This window comes from Thunnus maccoyii, chromosome 1, assembly GCF_910596095.1.
Source record: "Thunnus maccoyii chromosome 1, fThuMac1.1, whole genome shotgun sequence".
Taxonomy (NCBI): Eukaryota; Metazoa; Chordata; class Actinopteri; order Scombriformes; family Scombridae; genus Thunnus; species Thunnus maccoyii.
Window position 1 is genome coordinate 22,815,395 of NC_056533.1, and position 20,207 is coordinate 22,835,601.

At 38.3% G+C, this 20,207-nt stretch overlaps 1 protein-coding gene across 2 annotated transcripts in view; it reads right to left on the reverse strand.

The window, feature by feature from the left end:
- Positions 1-20,207, reverse strand: part of tub (TUB bipartite transcription factor) — a 45,894-nt gene that overhangs the window by 11,262 nt on the left and 14,425 nt on the right. For both annotated transcript variants that reach the window (XM_042412618.1, XM_042412614.1), the window contains exons 2-3: positions 4,211-4,262; positions 2,142-2,304 (exon numbers count right to left, since the gene is read on the reverse strand). In XM_042412618.1, the coding sequence (XP_042268552.1) occupies positions 2,142-2,304; positions 4,211-4,262 (215 nt within the window). The remainder of the gene's footprint in view (positions 1-2,141; positions 2,305-4,210; positions 4,263-20,207) is intronic.

A 20,207-nucleotide genomic window follows, 5' to 3' on the forward strand; every position in this document is an offset into this window, starting at 1 on the left:
TACAGGGTTATCAGGGAGGTCAGACAGAAGATGAGAGAGATGGACAAGAAGGTTAGGCAAGTTGTTGAGTTAAACTGAAAAAAGATTAAGATTTCAGGTCTTCTGACAAGTTATTACATTTTATTGAGTCTCTGCCATGAAATAATAATATATAAAAGAACAAATGTTTACAAATGTGAACTGCTAGACGTCTGAAATGGGAACTGCATAATCATTTTTCTCTAGAAAAAACTAATCTAATTGTACAATATTTATAACAGGTGTACAATACAATATAGATGTAGTGTTATATGTGAGAATAATGTTGGGCTGCTGTTCAATGACATGTAGCATCCACTTCCACTTCCCACAGTGTAGCGCCAAAGAGTGAATGCAAGTCAGAAGATGTATTTTACTCATTGGTTGCAGATAATATGGTTATAACAAGGTTATTAATCCCCCTTCTTCTGTCAGAATATATTAACCTTGCACAGTGTAATATTTTGTCAATATACTTTCTCTTCTCTCTGCAGGAAGTATGACAGTTCATGGCCTTGAGCCCAGAAAAGGCCCTCAGTACTGCGGATTAGATGACTGCTCTGGTCTCTGTGTGTAGATAAGCAGGCTTCATCAATCCCAGTCCAACACAGAAACTCAAATCTGAGGACTAGAGGATTTGCAGCACAGTGTAAAAGCCTGCTGTAGATGATACAGTTTTTTGTACTGGTTCAACATCGGCTGCTAAAATGGTACTGTAATTAGAAACAGTCTCATAGATGTTATTTATTAATTAAAGTCGCCCTCGACTCAAAAATGTGTTTTTCTTCTTGTTCTTATAGCTTGATGTTTGAGCGTCACTGTGTGGAATAATGTATGTGCAAAGTTTGACACTAGAAGGCTGTTTTCACATTCATCTGCCGAAGACGGAAAGTTTCTCTGTGCTCATTGAAAATCAGATTTTAAGGGCGGGCCTACGAGCATGATTTGTGACATTACAATGAGTTTTGAAGTCAATCTTGGTCCAATATTCAACTTACACAAGTGTAATGTGGAAAATTTAAGCTTCCAGTGCACATACACTTAGAACAGACTTTACAGTGAACACAGAGACATGTTGTGTCCAGCAGTTAAACTTATGAAATGAAATATAATTGAAAATTCATAGACTCCGGAATCTTTAATGAGGGAGAGGGAGTAGATGTCATTTTAAATATTTTATCGTGGTAATTCTCTCTTGTAGAAAAGCCATATCAGAATCCTCCCTCCATTTCTACTTAGCTTAAAGATGTGATGTTCTTTCTTTAGCCTGAGAAAGTTGAGTATTCTTTGAAGGCTTCAAATGATAAATATGTTACAAAGTGGCACCGTTTATATCATTCTTCAATGCCCTGCAGAGGCTCCCTTCGGATGAGGGGCTGTAACTTGAAGTGTTCACATTATTACCACAGACTCATTGTCAACACACAGTCCAAGCAATTTGCAAATTTTATTTAATTTATTCATTCACTTATTTATCTTATTTTTCTGCTTTGTATTTCTACCCCATACCATCCTATTTAATCTGTGCCTCAGTACTTTAATGTTGTGTAACCCTCATAATTAGTTGTGGGTCTGTGTATCATTGGCTATGCTCAGAGTTCACTTTCCCACTACCTCGACCAGAACATGGTGCTTCTCCGGTCAAGGCAGATGGCCGCTCACCTAGAGCCCGGTTCTGCTCAAGGTTTTTTCCTGTTAAAGGGCAGTTTTTCCTTGTGCTTGCTCATGGGGGAATGTTGGGTCTTTGTAAATACGGTCCAGACCTGCTCTATGTGAAAAGTGCCCTAATATAACTTGCATTGTGATTTGGCACTATATAAATAAAAAGTCATATCAGACACACATTATTGTTCCATGCAGTCTTAACACCTGTCTGGAGAGGATCTACAATTATTTTTATATTTGTTTTTAGCAACTGTGTTACATTTCTAATCAGGAAAGGAAAAAAACAGCATAAGAATAAAATCTCTTTGGGCCTATTAACAAATGCTTCCTATAAATAAGACACATTGATCAAATAAGGAGTCTGAAGGTTTAATCTGTTCAATCCATAATGTTTCTTAATTCCCCAGTTTGGGTTTTCTGCATCAACAGAGCTTGGCAGCAGTGTCAGTCCTGCTTACCATGGTAGATGGTGCTGCTGTTGCTGCTGAGGTAGGATTCCACCAGCGGAGCCTGTTCCTCGCTCTGTTTGGTCCGGCGAGTGCGAGATCTCCCATCCACATTAGACTGGACCATTAGAGGCTCCTGCCTCTTCTTCTTCTGCTTCTGCTCAAGGAGTGCTCGCTGTTGAGGACATTTAATGTACATGCACACAAACGTTCCAAGACAGAAAGAAAGATAATGACACGCTCCCAACGTGCATCATTTTAGGGAATAAATTAAATTATAACAAAAATACAGAGGCACAGAGGTCACTGAAGTAAGCATTGGTAATCTCATTAAATAACCCTTTTTCTTGCGAGCTGTCTTCATACTATAAACAGATGGTTGGGTTTAAAAACAATTGGCAATAACAAAGTATCAAATAAATCTATTAAGCCGCAGGAGAACAATCTGAAGATATGCTGCCCAGACCACTCTGACATCAGGCCGGATATAACCATTCATCTGAACTAACTGTCACCTATATGCAATTCTTCAAACCAGAGCTCATCAAATATTCAGGGTTTCTATTAAAGGGAATTCGGGATACAGAGCATGAGTGCTCTACAGTATCTCCTGTTCTGCTCACATCTTTGCCAGGACAGTGATGGCCAACAGTGGCTACATTTACATGCAGTACACGGATTTTATGTTTAAGTTCTTGACCTGTGGTTAAGGCTCAAAACATAAACTTTGGTATGGAGGGTGTACAGCTACAAGCAAGCCAAGTTACTTAACCAATGAGAAAAATAGCAAATACATTATCTTGTTTTCACATTACATTGTACCTTAAATGTGTAGTTTCCCAAAAGGACTTTAAAAAAACTATTGAGAGAGGAGTAAATTGAGAAGTATCAATGCTAAATGAACCATTAATCCAGACATTAACTGGCTTTCTTGTAATCAATAAGGCTAGGCTAGTGGTTCTGAGTACTGTATGTTACTCCACTCACATTACTCAATTCAGGCAAATGACAAGACATGGAAAACAGCACTTTACACAAGCATATTTTCTCATATGACCAAAATTCACACAGTGAGATGTCTGTCAGTGAAAAAATGAAACTGATGAATCTGATCACTTGAAATCGCTCATAAAAATGCTGCAAATATCATTTGTATTATACTCGTTTTTTAGCATAACAACTCAAACTGATAAACAACTGTGAAATCTAGCTGCTAAAACATTCTGCTGAGTCGTTCTTTGTACAACATACAGTATGCGCTACATCTGCACTAAACATCTTTGATACTGAACAAAATCATTGGGAATGTTCCAAAAATGTAAAAAAGGTAGCACATATCAAATTTCCTAGTCAAGAAGGACAAAAATACAAACATTTCACTTATTAGTATAAATCATTGTCATTTACAGATATGTCCAAATAATCTCTTCAACATAACTGATATCATGGAACAAGGCAGAAATAAACTGTAATCCACTTCTTATGGAGAGCAGTATATTTTCTTTTTTAACCTATGCTGTAATGGCCACGGCCAAACCAGCTGATTAAAATATTTGGTTATCTTTCCACACTATTTCATTTTCATTTCAAATTACCTTCGCCCTTAGGTTTATATTCAGTTTTCAATTTTCAGTTCAGTTACACAGTTCAGTTTGCTGTAGTTTGAGTTCAGTTCTGTTCTGTTGACCTCTTTTAGGGTTTAATTTAGTTATTAATCAAAAATACTTTGCTCCTTTTGCTTTTTTTGGGTAAAGACAACCACACTTTTTGACACTACAAAGACCTGTGCCTTACTGTTCAGTCCCTAACATATACAATGAGCATGAAACATACAAAATGTACTGGTGTTAATATGGTTTGGCTTTGGGTTTTGTGCATGTAATTTACTGTACATCAGTCTTGTAGAACCTTATACACCCTCTCATTAGAACGTCACAGAGAGAGATAATAAGTCCTAGTTGGCCATTTGCGGCCTCATGATGGAGCAGCGAAAGTTTGTGTCATGATAAGATTGCCCTGTTATGATTAATATGTGTGTTGCTCTGTTATCAGAACTGCAGGAAGAACTGAAGAAGACTTACCTGTCTGTCCAGTTTCTGCTGTCGGAGGTTGGTGCCCTCATCATCTAAAGTGCTGCAAAGAAAAGAGTAAGGAAGCGGGGAGAAGGATATTAAAATACTAAGAAGTGCTGTTCAGCTGTTTATGATGTTCACACTTCAAATACAGTAAAATTTTCTAGACTGCTTTAGTTTATTTATTTGCTACTTTGAAAATGCAACTAAACACCTACAATATCTTTAGCTTTATTACCATTAATGTACATGGTAATGAAGCCTGTTGTGGGTAACAAAGAGACAGTACATTTGTGATGCAACATTCTTTACACTGATGCCTAAATTACTCTGTTATTGCAATACAGTCTATGTTACTATTGTGCACTCAAATGGATGAGGTCATTATTAAAACTAAAACTAAATCTGATAATCAATACAAAATAACCTTGAATTTTCCACATCAAATTTGCAAAATTCTTGTATTAGCTATTTTGGGTGTAAACGTTGGGATGACTCTCCTCTCCTTTGACATCCCAAGGGAAGGTATGTTTTTTTAATGTATGCACTCACAAACTGTGCACACCATATAGGACCATAAGCTAGTAAATACAGCGGTGACATAACAACTTTTTCAGCCATTTCTTCATCTGTCCATTCTTGTATGGACTATTGCACTTCACTATTGCACTTAATGTGCAAATTTGGCTTACATATGGTTACAATATGGTTTAGAAAATGAATTTATTAAAAAAAAATCATAACAGACAAAAATATATGCAACATTATGGACAAGACACACTGTACAACATATACAGTATATTACAGCGAGGTTTCAGGGGGCCTGTATCAATCTTTGGACTTAACCCAGGTTTTCCAGTATCACAAAGCTGGCTCACTTTTAACCAGGACAGATCACCATGGTAACCTATGCTGCAAGGCTAACCTGCTCCTCCTGCAGGTTCAGTTCAAAGGATCAGATCAAAACCTGTCAACAGCCAGACTACTGGCCAATCACATCAAACTTAGTAATCATTCCTTGGTGACCGGCTTCATGTTACCTGTTGTCAAAAGCTGAGATTTTGCAAAGGTATTACAACTATGAACGTGACTTGAGCACATGTGCAGATCTGCTCAACTGTGCCAACAGAGATTCACTTCCACAGTAGCAAGAAACATTGTCACAGCTTTACTTTGACTGCAGAGCTCACACTTGAGAACACCTAAGTAACCGTATCGAGGTTTCAGTGAGCATATGGACCGCAGCACATGTCACAAGAAAAGCAGACAGAGTGTGTCATATGCTGTGCAGATTGTAAAGCCCTTTGAGGCACATTTGTGATTTTGGCGTATATAAATAAAACTGACTTGACTTGACATGCCCTCACACCGAGTATTGCTTACTGTAGGCCTGAAATGTAGCTGGTAAAGTTTATAGTTCTTTCACAAAGGACAGCAGCTTTGATCAGCTTGAATTATGTCGTTTAAAAAGGATTCCAAAGGTGGTCACAGTTTTTATGATGGAAAAAAGTACCAAAACATCTACAGAAACCTCTCAAACCCTTCCTGCAGCATGATCCACCTTTCTACTGTCCAACTGTTTGCTCATTATGTTCCAGTACGCTCTGTGGTACACAGTCTCCCTCTTCAAAGCTTCACCAGAAGCTGTGTCACTATTGATGACATCTTTGGAAACCACTGTAACCATCTTAGTTCAAGCTTACCACAGCTGCTGTTCTTAATGTTCTTAATGGAGGAAGAAACTACACACATCACCTTTCAAGCCTTTGGGAGGGAATATTTGACAGATTTTAGGTAGAGTATCACAACAAGCTAAATAAAGGGACATTACTGTTGACTACAGCATTTACTCTCTCAGTCAGTATGCCTCTCTCACCATGTTGTCTTGTTGGTGGGGCGAAGTAATGTTTCTGCTGTGATCAATGTGTGCACAAAATTCTTATTTCTCTCATAAAAAAATCTTATGTCCTCAGCAGAAAATTTCACATAATATCTGATGCAAAACAAAGGATATGCAAGGACAGAGAAATTCACAGAGGATTCATTGCAAGAATAACATCTTGTCCGAGCAGCACAGGACACAATTGACTGCACAATATCAAACACATATCTGATCTCCGCCTGTAAAAAGGATTTTCTGAGTTTGCCTTGCTGAGTATCTCTACAAACACCAGTATTGACTTGAACCTTATTTGATTTGTTGGTGCCCTGCGCCCTGACATAATGACATTGGTCTAAGCAAATGCAGCACAGCCAGTCACGGTCAGTGCAGCACAAGTAATGTTGGCAAAACGAGTGTCTGAATGATTTCCAGCTGGCTACTGTTTCTCTCACCACCACCGCAAAATAAGCAGCTGTTGAAAAAAATCATGAATATAAACGGGGACACATTATAGAATCAAAACCAGAGCTACAGCATAATGACCACTGACATGTAATCACAGCGCTCTGTATGCAGTGTGAAGAACATTAGCCACATGGTGCGCCATATGAGAAGAGGGCTGCAACTATTTTCCTTTTTAATTAATCTAATGACTTTGTTTCACTAATTAACCAATTAACTCTAAAGCCCAAAATAATGCTTTGCTTTGTCCAACCAACAGTCAAACAACTCATTTTCATTTTTCATTTACAAACATTTTAATCAGATTTCTTCACATTTGAGAAACTGTAACCAGCAAATGTTTGGTATTTTCAAATGACTTCACTCATTAATAATCTTTCAGTGGAATAATCGATTAATTGACTAAGTGTATTTGTAATGTCTGTCCATCTCACTAATAAGCATCACTTAACATTTAGGGAGTAGAACTGATCACTGCATGCAAGAGACAATATGAAAGCACTTGAAACTGAAATGAGATGTTACTTCAGTTTAAATATTAATTTCAAGAACGAGAAATTGCATATAATAATTTAAATTTAAATTATATTTATTGGAAAATTTGTACATAGCTTTTAACCACTGCCTTCCTCTTCCTGTTTTCCATGTTTGAAGGGCTTTTAATGTAAAATGACCTGTCTCCTTGCATTATAAAACCTACTGTACAGTATGATTTCATGTAGTGTACTGGTGTGTATGTGCTTGTTCATTCTATGCTTGACTGCGCATGCACAACATAGAAGAATAAGTTGAACTGACAACTACAGTCAGCAGCAAAATGACAAAAAACAAATCTAATTATGAATTTGTTTTTTGACAAAGAATCTACCAGAAACAAAATTGCAACTTGATAGATGTCAGTCTTTCTCACTAACATTGTTAAACATCATCTCCACGCCAGCATCAGCACTTCATTTCCATATTGGTTCTTTTCTAATATTTGTGTTATTATTCAGCATTTTCAGTCTTTTTTCTCTGTGACAGACTAAAGCCATGGTTTTAAACTAGAACCCAGAATTAGATAGTTCTCAACACTACCAAACTGTGCATCACAGGGATTGTTGACATGTGTGATGGTGATTGATTGAAGAAAATCATTGAGGGACATCATTAGCCCCCGCTGGCCTGTCAGATCAAATCCTACCAGAAGTGTCCTTTGTCTGCCTTTGGCTCTGCTTTCCAATAGTCTGAATAAACTGCATTTACTAAAGGTGAATAGACTAATGGCTCTCATTAACAAAACAACAGGATATTTATTTGCAGTGATTGGATGGTCGCTCTCTGTTTCCACTTTGCATCCAGTCCTCCCTTTTCACCGCCAGGGCTTTTAATCACTGGCGACAGACTCACTGATTGTTCCTTCAGCTCGTGTGGCTGGACTTCTCTCAGAGATCCAGAGAAATCTCAATGGTTCCCAATTACAGAGCAATGAGAGGTTTCCTCAAAAAGCGATGGAGAGAGCGAGCCACAGCAGAAGACAAAAGGGTGAAAGATAGAGGGAGAGAGGTATCTGTGTGATTAATGAGAACATTATATTGTTTTTCCAGCCCTCTCACTACAACTGAAATTTGCTTTGTAAGCATTAAGTTTTTTAAAGATTCAGATTGCGTCAAAATGTTTCTTCACAGTGTAGTTTTTATGTCATGCAGTCTACCTTTTGATGGCTATTGCTTTACTATGTACAACTTATGACACAGGCACCTGATGATTTTTCTGCATATGCATAATGAATGCAGTATGTCTCTTATTTTATTCTTACATTAAATGAGTAATATTGGCACGTAAAAGCTTTCATGCATGCAGCCTGACATATTATCAGTAATATGACATTCAAAAGATAAATGCATATGTTGGTTTATGTATGTATTTACATAAGCAATTTCTGTGATTACTAAAAAGTCATTGCAGGGCCGATAATTACAATATAATTAAGAATCCCAATTTTATATAATTTCATTGTCAGTTTGTTATCTTTCTGCTTGCTTGGTGGCAACTGCGGCAAAGCTCTTTTCATTTCCCACCATGCCATATTGGTGCATGATAAACAAAGCTAACTAAGGTGGTTTGGTTGATGAACATTTTTATACCATTCATACCTCTGTCAACAGCTTTTTAAAGTGACAGTGGATAGTCAGTCTTGCAGCTACAGCGCATAAGATCAGTCAATGAATATCCAGTCTACCTGCAGCTCTTCACTACTGATTCTAGTTTGACAACAAAGGCCCACACAGATGCAATACAAATGTATTTACCTCCCACTCTATGTCAAACATACAGACAAACAAAGCACTCCATGTCTGCAATCAGAGTAATCAAGTGTGAATAGGCATCAGACAGGAAGATAATGACACAGAGCTGTTCCAGTGGGGGTCAAACAGCTCATTATTGTGGAGAGTCTCAGGTCACTCTTGTGCTGCAATACACTGATGTTGAGTTTTACAGGAAGATTTATAATTTGTTAAAGGAACAAATTTATCCTTAAGACAATTTACTGTAATTGCACTGCAACTGAAAATTTAAGGTGGAAATAGTCTGTGTAATGAAGTATAACACTTACAAGTTGAAACAACTTGACAAAATATGAAAATTCCCAAATGAAGCCTGTTCAAGAGAACCTGAGTAACACATTGAAATTGTATAAACAGAATATTTTTAGAAGATTGCAACACTCTAGTTGAGTTCTGAACGTTTAGTTACCAAAGGTTCAATATGACTGCATTTTTTAAATTTTTGCCCATCTGATTAAAAAGTGAGGTTTTTGATTTTATTCAGATTCGACACAGCTAAAACTTAAATTTGTGCACAAATTGGTAGATTTTTTTTAACCTGCCACAAGTGAATTTGGCACTTGGGAGATTGTCCTCTTGACAATTTTCAACTTTTTTTCCCTAATTTTATACGCATCACCAGGTTTCATATGTGTGACAGTCTCTGGCTTGATGATGATTCTGCAGCAGCCCCTGGATACTTTGGAGGACAATTCAATATGCACCCATAAAAAATTCATTTTCATGGTGCAATTCAGGAAAATTGGTTGTAAGAAAATGAATCTGATGAGCACTGCACATATTCAAACTGACCTTGCAAGCAGGAATGTTAATAACAGAGCTAAAACTAACATTAATGGAAAACTAATACAGATTGTGGAACTATTTCTTACATCAGGAAACCTCTGATTAGAATCTCTGAAATGATGAATGTGAAATAAAACAGGATGTTAATTGCATTGATTGACAATTCAGCAATATCACCATTTCTTTTGCCAAGCATTCAGCAACACCTGCTCTCCTACTTGGGTGCCCTTGTCAGAGAAATAAGAAAAGACAGAGATTTGCCCAAGTCTAGTACAACTGAAGTGCTAATCTGGTGAATTTGCTCCCCACAGAGAAGCATTACTTTTCAACTGCTGTTTCTTTGTGTGTATGTGTGTGTTTGGGAGATATGTTTCCTTCATTTTGTTCATTTCTATGAATACATGCGCTGTATATCTCTAATGAAATGAGAGCTACACAGTGCAGCTGTCTGCCTCAACTCTGCACAGAGGCCCATGCATTTTTCATGGCAGCTTCACGGGATGAGGAAAAACTGCTCATTGAGAAACCACCAATCTCTCTGCCCCCACCTTCTCACTGACACTCAAAAGGCACACTTCAAGGGATAATTTTGGATACTGACAATGGCTGATATCATGTTAACATAATTTTTTTTGTCTATCATTTACTTCCATCTCCTATGCATCTTTTCTACAACAAAAAGTGAAGGAGTAAGGAGGCCAAAATGTGTAATGACCCAATAAATGCTATTTGATTTTCCCACTATCAGTCATTGAACTAGTTATTTTTCATTATTTAAAAGTCAATCTAATGATTTCACTAGATGGTTTTTATACAGAATTAACTTTCTTATTTGATGTAACACCTAAAGTGGATCAGTTCCTCTACAGTCTGTTTCACAAGTTTGAAATAAATTCCATGCAGGTACACTTTCTGCTGTTATCCTGATACAGTCTCATTCTGAAATTTGTGGACAGCCACCGTAACTTATAGCAACCATGAGCCAATGGCATCAAAGTAAGCAGGGAAACCATGGCAATAGGTGCTCAATCAGAGGAAAGAGCCAGCTGCGGTAGTGCTGCAATTGAATGATGAGAGCAGATATAGGTTTTACAGCAAGAGACTGAAAGCTCATTAATGCTCAAGTGTTTCTTATTTACACAACATGCTTTCATCATTTGTACAAATGTCGGGATAAGATTCCCAGTACGATGCAATAAGGATCATATTTGCACACATGCATTCAGGCATGCACGTAAATCACACATTCACACACAAAGGCAGGAAGTTTCTCAGTGATTTACAACCCAGTAAAAAATATGTAAAGACATGAATGTGATCCTACATACCTAATCACAGTGAAAACACTATTTTTGAATCAGATTATTTATAGGGATGATCAATTTAACAGTTCAAGGAAAGAAAATATTTTCTGCCTGTGAACTAGATTAAGACTTCAATAGTTCTTGCAGGTGAAATTCTAGGATTCACTTTTGTTCGTGTTTGTTTCTGTGGTGTTCTTTTAAAGAAGACCCTCAGTCTAAAACATACAGTACCAGTCAAAAGTTTGGACACACCTTCCCATTCACTTGAATGAGAAAGTGTGTCCAAACATTTGACTGCTACTGTAAATATGAACATTTTCCCACAAAATATGTTCCCAATATTATGCCACAAAATACAATTCTAGTTCCAACCATGCATTAGACATTGTTTGCTTTTACTGTGCCAATTCAGTGTTACCACTATCAGTCTGATCTTCTTGTCAGACACTCACACAATTAAACACCTGCTCAGATACACATGCACACACACTAACGCACACTGCTTCAAAAGATGAACACTGTGCCCTTTCCTGAATTCTCAGGAATGTGGTACAGTACCTGTAGGGGATCCAGTCGGAGGAGTGCTTGGAGCTCATTCTGTATCAATCACTCTGACTGCTGCTGCCTAACTGCGAGGCTAACGGCCTGCAACAGCACCAGTGCAAGTGGCTACGGGGTCTGAGGACAGCAATCACAGCCAGAGAGCCCACATAGCCTGTTCATCCTCTGCACACAGCCCTATATCCCCAGCCTGCCTGTGTTTCTTCGTATGTCCTCTAGTTGTAGGGCAGCAGATGACTAACAATCCAGACCGACAGCCGCACTCCTCAGTCATGTACAATGAGCACATGAAATAGCCGTTTTCTTCTATCCCATGTGTACGCTTCCAGTCAATGCCTCTCCTCTTCCCTGCTCCCATCCGCTGCCTCTGCTCCTGCTCTGCGCTGGCTCTCTTCCCTTGCTCTCACTCTTTAGGCTGTATCTAAATCTCCCTCCGTTTCTTGCCCTTTAAATCCCCCCTCCCTTCCTCCTCTCTTTCCAAATCTCGCTCTCTGCCTCTTTGCCCAATCTATCTCTCGTTATCTCCCGTGCAGCATCACCTACAGCAGCATCAAATGCAAAGCCTTAAGTGAAAAAGGAGACAAAAAAAGGGTTATGGAGAATCCCCTTTGTCTTGCCTCTTTCATGTTTATTCTACGCTATTTCTGCACAGTGCCACCCCCCTCTCTCCAATGCAAGAATAACCTACATGTAGACCTATTCTCTCTCTCTCTCTCTCTCTCTCTCTTCCTCTCTCTCTCTCTCTCTCTCTATGTATCTTTCTAGCGCAATGTCTGTGTTGCATGAGGCATGCAAAGCAGGGACTCAGATGTGTTTTCTGGACCATAATTTATTTATTCTCTCAGAGTAACAGGCATTAGCATATGACTGCGCAGACTAGTGTTAACAGCCTTTAATTCAACACTCTCTACAGCTAGACAAAGGCACCCTGTGATAGTGCCACAGCTCTGAACCTCTCTCACACACATCTGCTTCCGCCCTCCGTCTGCCGCCCCTCACTGTCACCACACAAACACACATCACTCACTGTGTTCCCAGGGTTATTCAAGAGTCCATCTATAGACAGTTAAACCAAGCAGCTTCCTTGTAACGAAACTGCTTTACAAGGAGGTGATTCAAGTCAGCTTCATCAACGAGCAAATATCTCAGTTTTAAGTGTGTGATCCACGTGTGCTGATTTTGAGTGTGAAATCATCTGCAACAACTTAAAAATGATTGGGTGAAGAAAATCAATTGCTAGTGGGTGAAGATGAAAGCATCTTGCTCCCTGCAAAACAGCCTCAGGCTAAGTCTTTCAATTTCTGCATTTCATCATCTGTATGTTGCACCAATTCCTGAGTTTAATTCACATGTATTTGGGACATTCGATGCAACAAACCATTCTGAAATACACAAATATGTGAAATGTGTTGAAGCTCAAAGTGTGAAGTTCACTCTCTCAAGGTCAGAATTTGCACAATGTGCTGAGCAGATTGGACACAGTGTGTAAACATGGTACAGCTGTAACAAAGCATTAAGCATTGCACAAAATGTTATTTAAGCAAAGACAAGTCAAACAGTGCAGTCACTATTAAGGGCATTCAAGCGTATTCCCTCAATTATTTATTGCACGCCTAAAAACAAGCATCACTGATAGAGTTTAGTGGTAGACTGCCAAAGTAAACCAGTAGGAAAATGAAACGGCAGTGAAAACCAACAGGGAAATAGACACAATGCTGTTTCAGAAAAACACAAAATCTGTGTTTTAAATGAAAGATTGATGTGTTAAAATAAACAGCTCAAAGCCTGTGGAATAAGCAAGCATGAAATTCAATAAAATGAACGATAACCAACATTTAATATCTAAGAAAGCCGAGAACCGTGCTTGCAATTATTTTTTGAATGCCATTATCTCGAGATCACAAGTTAATTATTTTGTCACCTCAAGAAAACAAGCTTTGTTATCTCGAGGTAATGAGATAATCAACCCCTTATCACGAGAAAACAAAAAGTTGTTTCCTCTCATTACTTATTCTTATTATTATTTAGATCAGGAGTCCCATGCCAGCATGCATAGATGGCGTCTAGACAGCTGTAGCAACTGATTTAAGCTGAAAATGTCAGACCAAGGAGCACTCATTATTATTAGCAGCACCTTTATTAATGACATCTGTGTCACGGCCAAATGGCAGGTCATAATATGATGGGATGTTTCATGTAGGAGAAGTACCAAACAAAACCGTTCAAGCATTTTCATTTCATTAGACTTAATGAGAGAAAGGAAATACGAGCGGAGAGTGGGAATAAGAACTAACATATGACAGATTTGAACCCACATCCTTAAGAGCCACCTGAAGATTTCTTGTGCTTGATCTAAATAGTTGAGCTATTCATGTGAGGGAGACGTGGAGAAGAGAAGACGGGAATGAACAAATGAGAATGAGCTTCACCTGTGATAAATCTCATGAGAAATTATCTCATTATCTCGAGAAATTGAGAGATAACGAGGTAAATGAACTAGTGATCTTGAGATAACGGCATTAAAAAAATAATTGCAAGCACAGTCCTTTTAAAGCAAAGCTAGGCTTTTGCTGACAAATATATACAAATTAAACACTCACTGTCTGCACAGTCTGTACTCCAATTAAAAGGTTGATCTTTTGTTGTGTCTATAGTATTTGCACTGTACAAGACAAAAAGGACAAATATGATGATAAAAATCAGTGGGCTCTAAATATATCACTCCCAAATTAAATTACACAAATATTTACAACACACTGTACAGTATACTGATAATTGGCACAGACAATTAGCTTGAAATGAAAAAAAAAATGGCCAAAAAAACCCACCAACCTACAGCATGAAAGCCTACTGCAACTGTTTTACTGAAAACATAACGAAACATTGATTGCACGCTCTAATGGTATGGCCTTTCAAAAATGTCAAGTCACAGAGGTGTTTCACTTAGACTCAAATAGAAAGAAAGTGTTGGCAGAATAGACAACAGTAGTAAAGTAAATGAGCCTGTATAATGTTCCAAACAAATCAATCCCTCACACTTTGTTTGTCCCACCATGTCACAGACCACCAGTGAGCGGTGTTTAAAATAAAATGGAGGACTGGGGAGTCAAGCAGATTATGTTTTTTAAGAATGTTGTATAATGGAGGATTGTTGTGGTACATTTTTATTTTATCATGTGAATTTATTATCTAGTAAAGAAGTTTGTTACACTGCTCTATAATACTACATTACTGAGAAACAAGTTGACAACAGTTTGTATTTTACTTAAGTGGGCAGCAGAGTCAGATGTTCCTCTTACACAGCTCTGATGCTGTTTCTTCTGCTGTTTCTGTAGGTTTCCCTACACAGTAAAAAAAAAATGTTAGTTTACCCCCAACTAACTGAGTTTTTGTGTCACATCCCAGGAGACCCATGTTCTGTGGTTTATAATGCAATTAAGGGATGAACAACCAAAGCATGATAATAAAAAAAAATAACAAAGTTGTAATTACTATGTATTTGGGAAACAAGAAGACATCTTGTCTAAGGTACTGATTCCCCACCTGCCTTGATGTCTATGGGGAGCGGGGGCCAGGGAAAGCAGAATGCTACACAGAGATTCATTAAGCGTGGCTGTTACAAACAGAAATTACTAAGCAACTAAACTACTAAACTGGTAGTGAGATGAAAGTAGATGACTGTAAATTAAGTGTAGCTGACTGTTAGAGAGCCTCTGTAGTTAATGGCGTGTGACGTGCATATCAGCTTGTGTGATGAAAGTGGAAGTAAATGGAACAAGCCACTCTCCTGAGGAGCAGGTGTACACACAGCACCCTGCTTAATATTTGATGCTGGAGGACGGACTTTGAAGTTTGGCTTTGGTCATGAAAAGAGTTAGACGTGAGAGGGAGGCTTACAAGACAAAAGTGTATTCTCCGTACCACTGGACTCAGCAAACAGAGCACTTTCTTTTCCATTTCTTCCCTCTGGCCCTATAGTCATTACAGCATTAAACAGAAAATGATAAGATCTTCTCGACAAATTTAATTTTTCCAGGCCAGAATTTGTACAGTCTTCCCAGAGGCATTTTATTGTTGGTAACAGGAGGCCAGCAGTATCTGTAATTATAATAATTGTCCTGGCACAGAAGGCACACACTGATGTGAAAATGGATCTCTGGCTTGTGTCTGCCTGCCTTAATCAGACGGGCTGAAACGCAGCTGCAGAGCACACAACCTTAGTAATATAGCAACCTGATCAGGCATGCAGGACTTGCGCCAACTGAAGAGTGACATTTACAGTACCAGTCAAAAGTTTGGACACATTTTCTTATTCAGTTGAATAGGAAGGCATGTCCAAACTTTTGACTGATACTGTACCTTTGCACGAGTCTGTGTATAAATATTTGTATGTTTTTATCACACTCAAATCAACCAAACCCTCATGTTACTACACAGAAGCCTCAGTTTCACAAGCCTTACTTCTTCTATCCTGAGTGATCTGGGAGGCTGTTTCCAAAATGCAAAAACAAACATTGTGAACATGTTTTTCTGGTGTGCCAACACAAACATGTATTTGAAACTTTGGTATTATATAACCTTGGTTTAATATTTTCCTGCTTCAATTCCTGCTTCCATGTTTCCTCAACCTCTGACTGGCCGGATCCACAGCAACTATTTGCTGTCATGCATCACAACTCAGAGGCATCCTCCTTCAAAAGACAGCCTGGAGGAAAACAGGCTACTCCTCCCCCTAAAATTATGGTTCACTATTGCCATTTTCACCCATAGCTTAACAGATTTCAAAACCAGTGGTGCTCGGGCGGTTGTTCTCAACTTGTTCTCAAGTTGATCAAGTGACTTTTCCTGTCAAAACATGAATGGTGAAAAATGTACTATTGTAATTAGAAATATGGGCATCTTTCACTGTTCTATCACATTTGTGAATGATTGCTATTTCCTATGCAATGACTGACAACATGCCCAGGATGCTAAGAACAAACAGTGGAGTTTGTGGCTGGTTTCCATTATTTGCACCGCCATGACCAATGATGCACCATTAACAACAATCATGCAATGAGTCTGTGATACTGTAAATTGCAATGGAAAATCTGCTTGTGTTCTCCAGAGTCAAGCAAGAGAAAACTGCCTTTTTCTGCTACATTTGAAGAAGCCATAAATGCAACAGCCTCGTCAAACTCTTATGACGTATTCAGCCTTGAAATGTGCACTTTGAAGGAGGCAATTAGGACACAGCTCAAGAAGTGAGTCACTGACTGCATCCACATTACGTCACATCACACACAGGAGCGTGCTGCACTTCAGAGAGACTGGAGGCGAGCCAAGGGATCCTGTCAGCAATAAGTTGGTGTAAGCTAAATAAGCCCTGCCTCCGCTGGGCTTAACAGAATAGATGGTACTTATTATGGCTCACCTGTTTAATTATGTATATACAAAACAGTTCAATGTCAGAGGAATGAACAGGCGACAACTGATATCAGATGGTGCAACATCTTGTAAGTGAGTGCAACTTGATGTTGGATATAATAGGTTTTGGAAGCTAAACAAGCTTTACTGTACACACCTCTGAGTTACTAAAAACCCCTCTCATGCAAGAGCTTTGAAAGTGTTAAGACACAGTTGTATTCATACATGAAGACACCATGATCCTATGAAAACAACACTAAGCAAACACATTTTCAGTAGTGCATATCCTAGAAAAAAACTAAAAAAACAAGCTATTGCTCCTTCTTCTCACTTAGGAAAGAGACCAGAAACTGACAAATTAAACAGTAAAAGGACAAATGCTTTCAAGCCTTTCAAAACTGTGATTGAATTGCATATCAAAACCACTTCTGAGAGTCCACTTGAGAGGCCATTTCCAAATCTCAGTCATAATCAGATAACATTTGATTGTTCAATTCACACCACTTTTTCAATCATTTCCCACTGAATTAAACATGTAAAATGCAACATCAGAAAAGCTGGTTACACACTTTCATCCAGGAACAGCCCACAGAGGCCTTCTATAGTGTGAATCAGCAGCAGCCTGGCAGCGAATGATATCATCATTCATGGATGGAAACCTCAAAAAATTTATTTATGCAAGAAATCTATCCAAAATTGATGGTGGGCGGCTAAAATTTTTTTTAAAAAAGCCAGTCTTTGAAGGTTGCTGTGAGGCATTTTGTATAAACAGTGGCATCTTTATTTTAAGGAGAGTTTTAAATCTTAGAGAAAGAGAGGAAGACAGAAACAGAGAGATGTGTGTGAGTGTGAGTGAAAAGTCAATCTCACAGCTTCAGAGACGCAAAGAGTGAGACACTGTGTGTGAGCTTTTGCATGAAAAGAATGAAAAGTGAATGAGCATACTGGCTTTTGTCCAGTATTGATTGAATCTGACATGCGCACTCTATTGATTCCCTCTAATATGGGCAACATAGTCTTTGCTGGTAACAATAAATTGCGGATCATTTGAATTTATAATTGTGTCACATTTTCGAGGACCACTTCTGTTGTAAGAGTGTCACATCAAGCTATTTAAAAACCATGTGCATCTGCGACTGTGTGTGTGTGTGTGTGTGTGTGTGTGTGTGTGTGTGTGTGTGTGTGTGTGTGTGTGTGTGTGTGTGTGTGTAGTGGTTTCTGTTTTCAAACTACTGTATATCACAGTGTGAAATTAAGCTGAAGAATCAGCAAGTGGGTGAAAGTACAGACACACATGTACACACACAGAGAGAGGAGAGACCTTGTATCAACATAAATCCCTGTATCTCATCTCTCAGTGCCCAACAGAGGGCATGCATAAAACATGATTTGGATTAGAAAATGTCACGCTGGATGAAACAGTGCCCCAGTGTCCCAGAGAGGCAACTAGATGGACTGCTTCAATACACCAAAGTTCCTTTGCATCCTCTCCTCCAAAGTGCAGCTAGCAATACGCATCTGCATGTTCTGGATACATTTCTGCTTTTGTTATCGCTACATTCCTCTGAAATGTCTTGACATGTTATACACTAGCTGTAAATTCTGCTATTTATATTCCTGATACTGATAACAGCTTGCTATGAACTCTTGCAAATTCACTATATCAATAAAATTACACACAGATGTACCAGTTTTTGCAGATTCTACTAATTTCAATATTCAGTTGTCTTCTTCTCAGACAAACGTGATTATGTTCCAATGAAAAAAGTTAAAAGAGGTTGAAGAATTACAGTATCTTCCCTTAAACAGTTTCAAAGCTATTCTCAATCTGTAAATACAGATTTTATGAATGATTTACTGCCTGTATTACAGCACATTCATAAATCCTGACTGTCAGTGAAGGATGATATTACAGTCAAATGTCATAAAACAAGTAGACATGTTTTACAACTCTGTGCACTAACAAAAAAAAATATGGCTGCAAGCTGAAGTTCACCAACAGAGATAGACACACATTTAATAAGGTATTTGCTAAATATTACATAAACACTGCCTTATTAATACCCAGCCATCTGAATCAATCCCTCTGTGAGACAACCTGAACAAAGACTATATGTCTTGAGCTTTGCTAAATTGGTATTTATGGCAGGCTTTCCATTTGGAAACCACTTGTATCCAGGGGCAACAGACAAAGATGCACAGCTTAGTATAATAAGAAGCACAAACCTCAGTATGGACTGATGAGTCATCTCCCACATTTTCTCTCTGTATATACAGATGTGTTTACATTTCTAGAAAGCCAAATTACGTCTTAAACTCAGTCATTTGCAAGCAGTTAAATATGCAGTCCTTTGTTTGTACATGGTTCATTTTCTAGCTGTTAAAAGTACACTCCCTGGTTTTGTTTTAGTGTTAAGTTCCTCCTTGCTAACTTTTGATGTTTGGAAACTCAGCTGTGAACTGTGCTTTTGCTAGAACAAAATCAGGGAGTTAATCTTTGCAAAGTAAGTCAAGGATATTTTAATTATACATACAGTTAATGTATCCATCATTTTATATTTCTCCAGCAAGCTGTTTAAGCTTTACCTTACATTCTGCACATAGCACATGTTTATAATATTGTCAAGAGAAAAGGGAGTACTCATTTTATAAAACCACATTTAAAACTACATTTTACACTCTTTACACATACACATTTTCATTATGTTGTTTGGGCAATGCCAGACCATAAAAAGTAAAACAATCAGAAGCATAATTTGTTCTTTTCAAAGGTTAATGACCTATCTTTGGTTCAAACAGAGGATAAGAGCCCAATCCCACACACACTGACGCACACAGATTGTACTTCACACCCTGCTGACAGAAAGACAGCAGAGAGGCAGAGATGTTAAATGAGAGTGTCGTCTTGTCAGGTGCTGTATCTATCTGTGTCTATCTTTAGAGGATCATAAGCATGTGACTCACTTTTTCTAAGCTGTTTCTGGTAATACTTAGTTCCCAAAATATCTATCTTCTTTACATTTTATCTACATTTTAGCTTTTAAATGAGTTGTATAATGCCACACACGCACAGCCATCATCTCTAGTTTCGGAAATTTCCCTGTAATTACGTACAATGAATTAGATGAACTAATTAGCATAGATAAAAGCAGAAAATAGTGAGCCCTAGGATGCCAAAAATCTGTACTGAACTGTAGCCTTAAATGACACTGTGTTTTTGGCCCTCATCCTTCTCATCGCACACACTCAATCAGGCAGTTCACTATGAAGTCATGTTC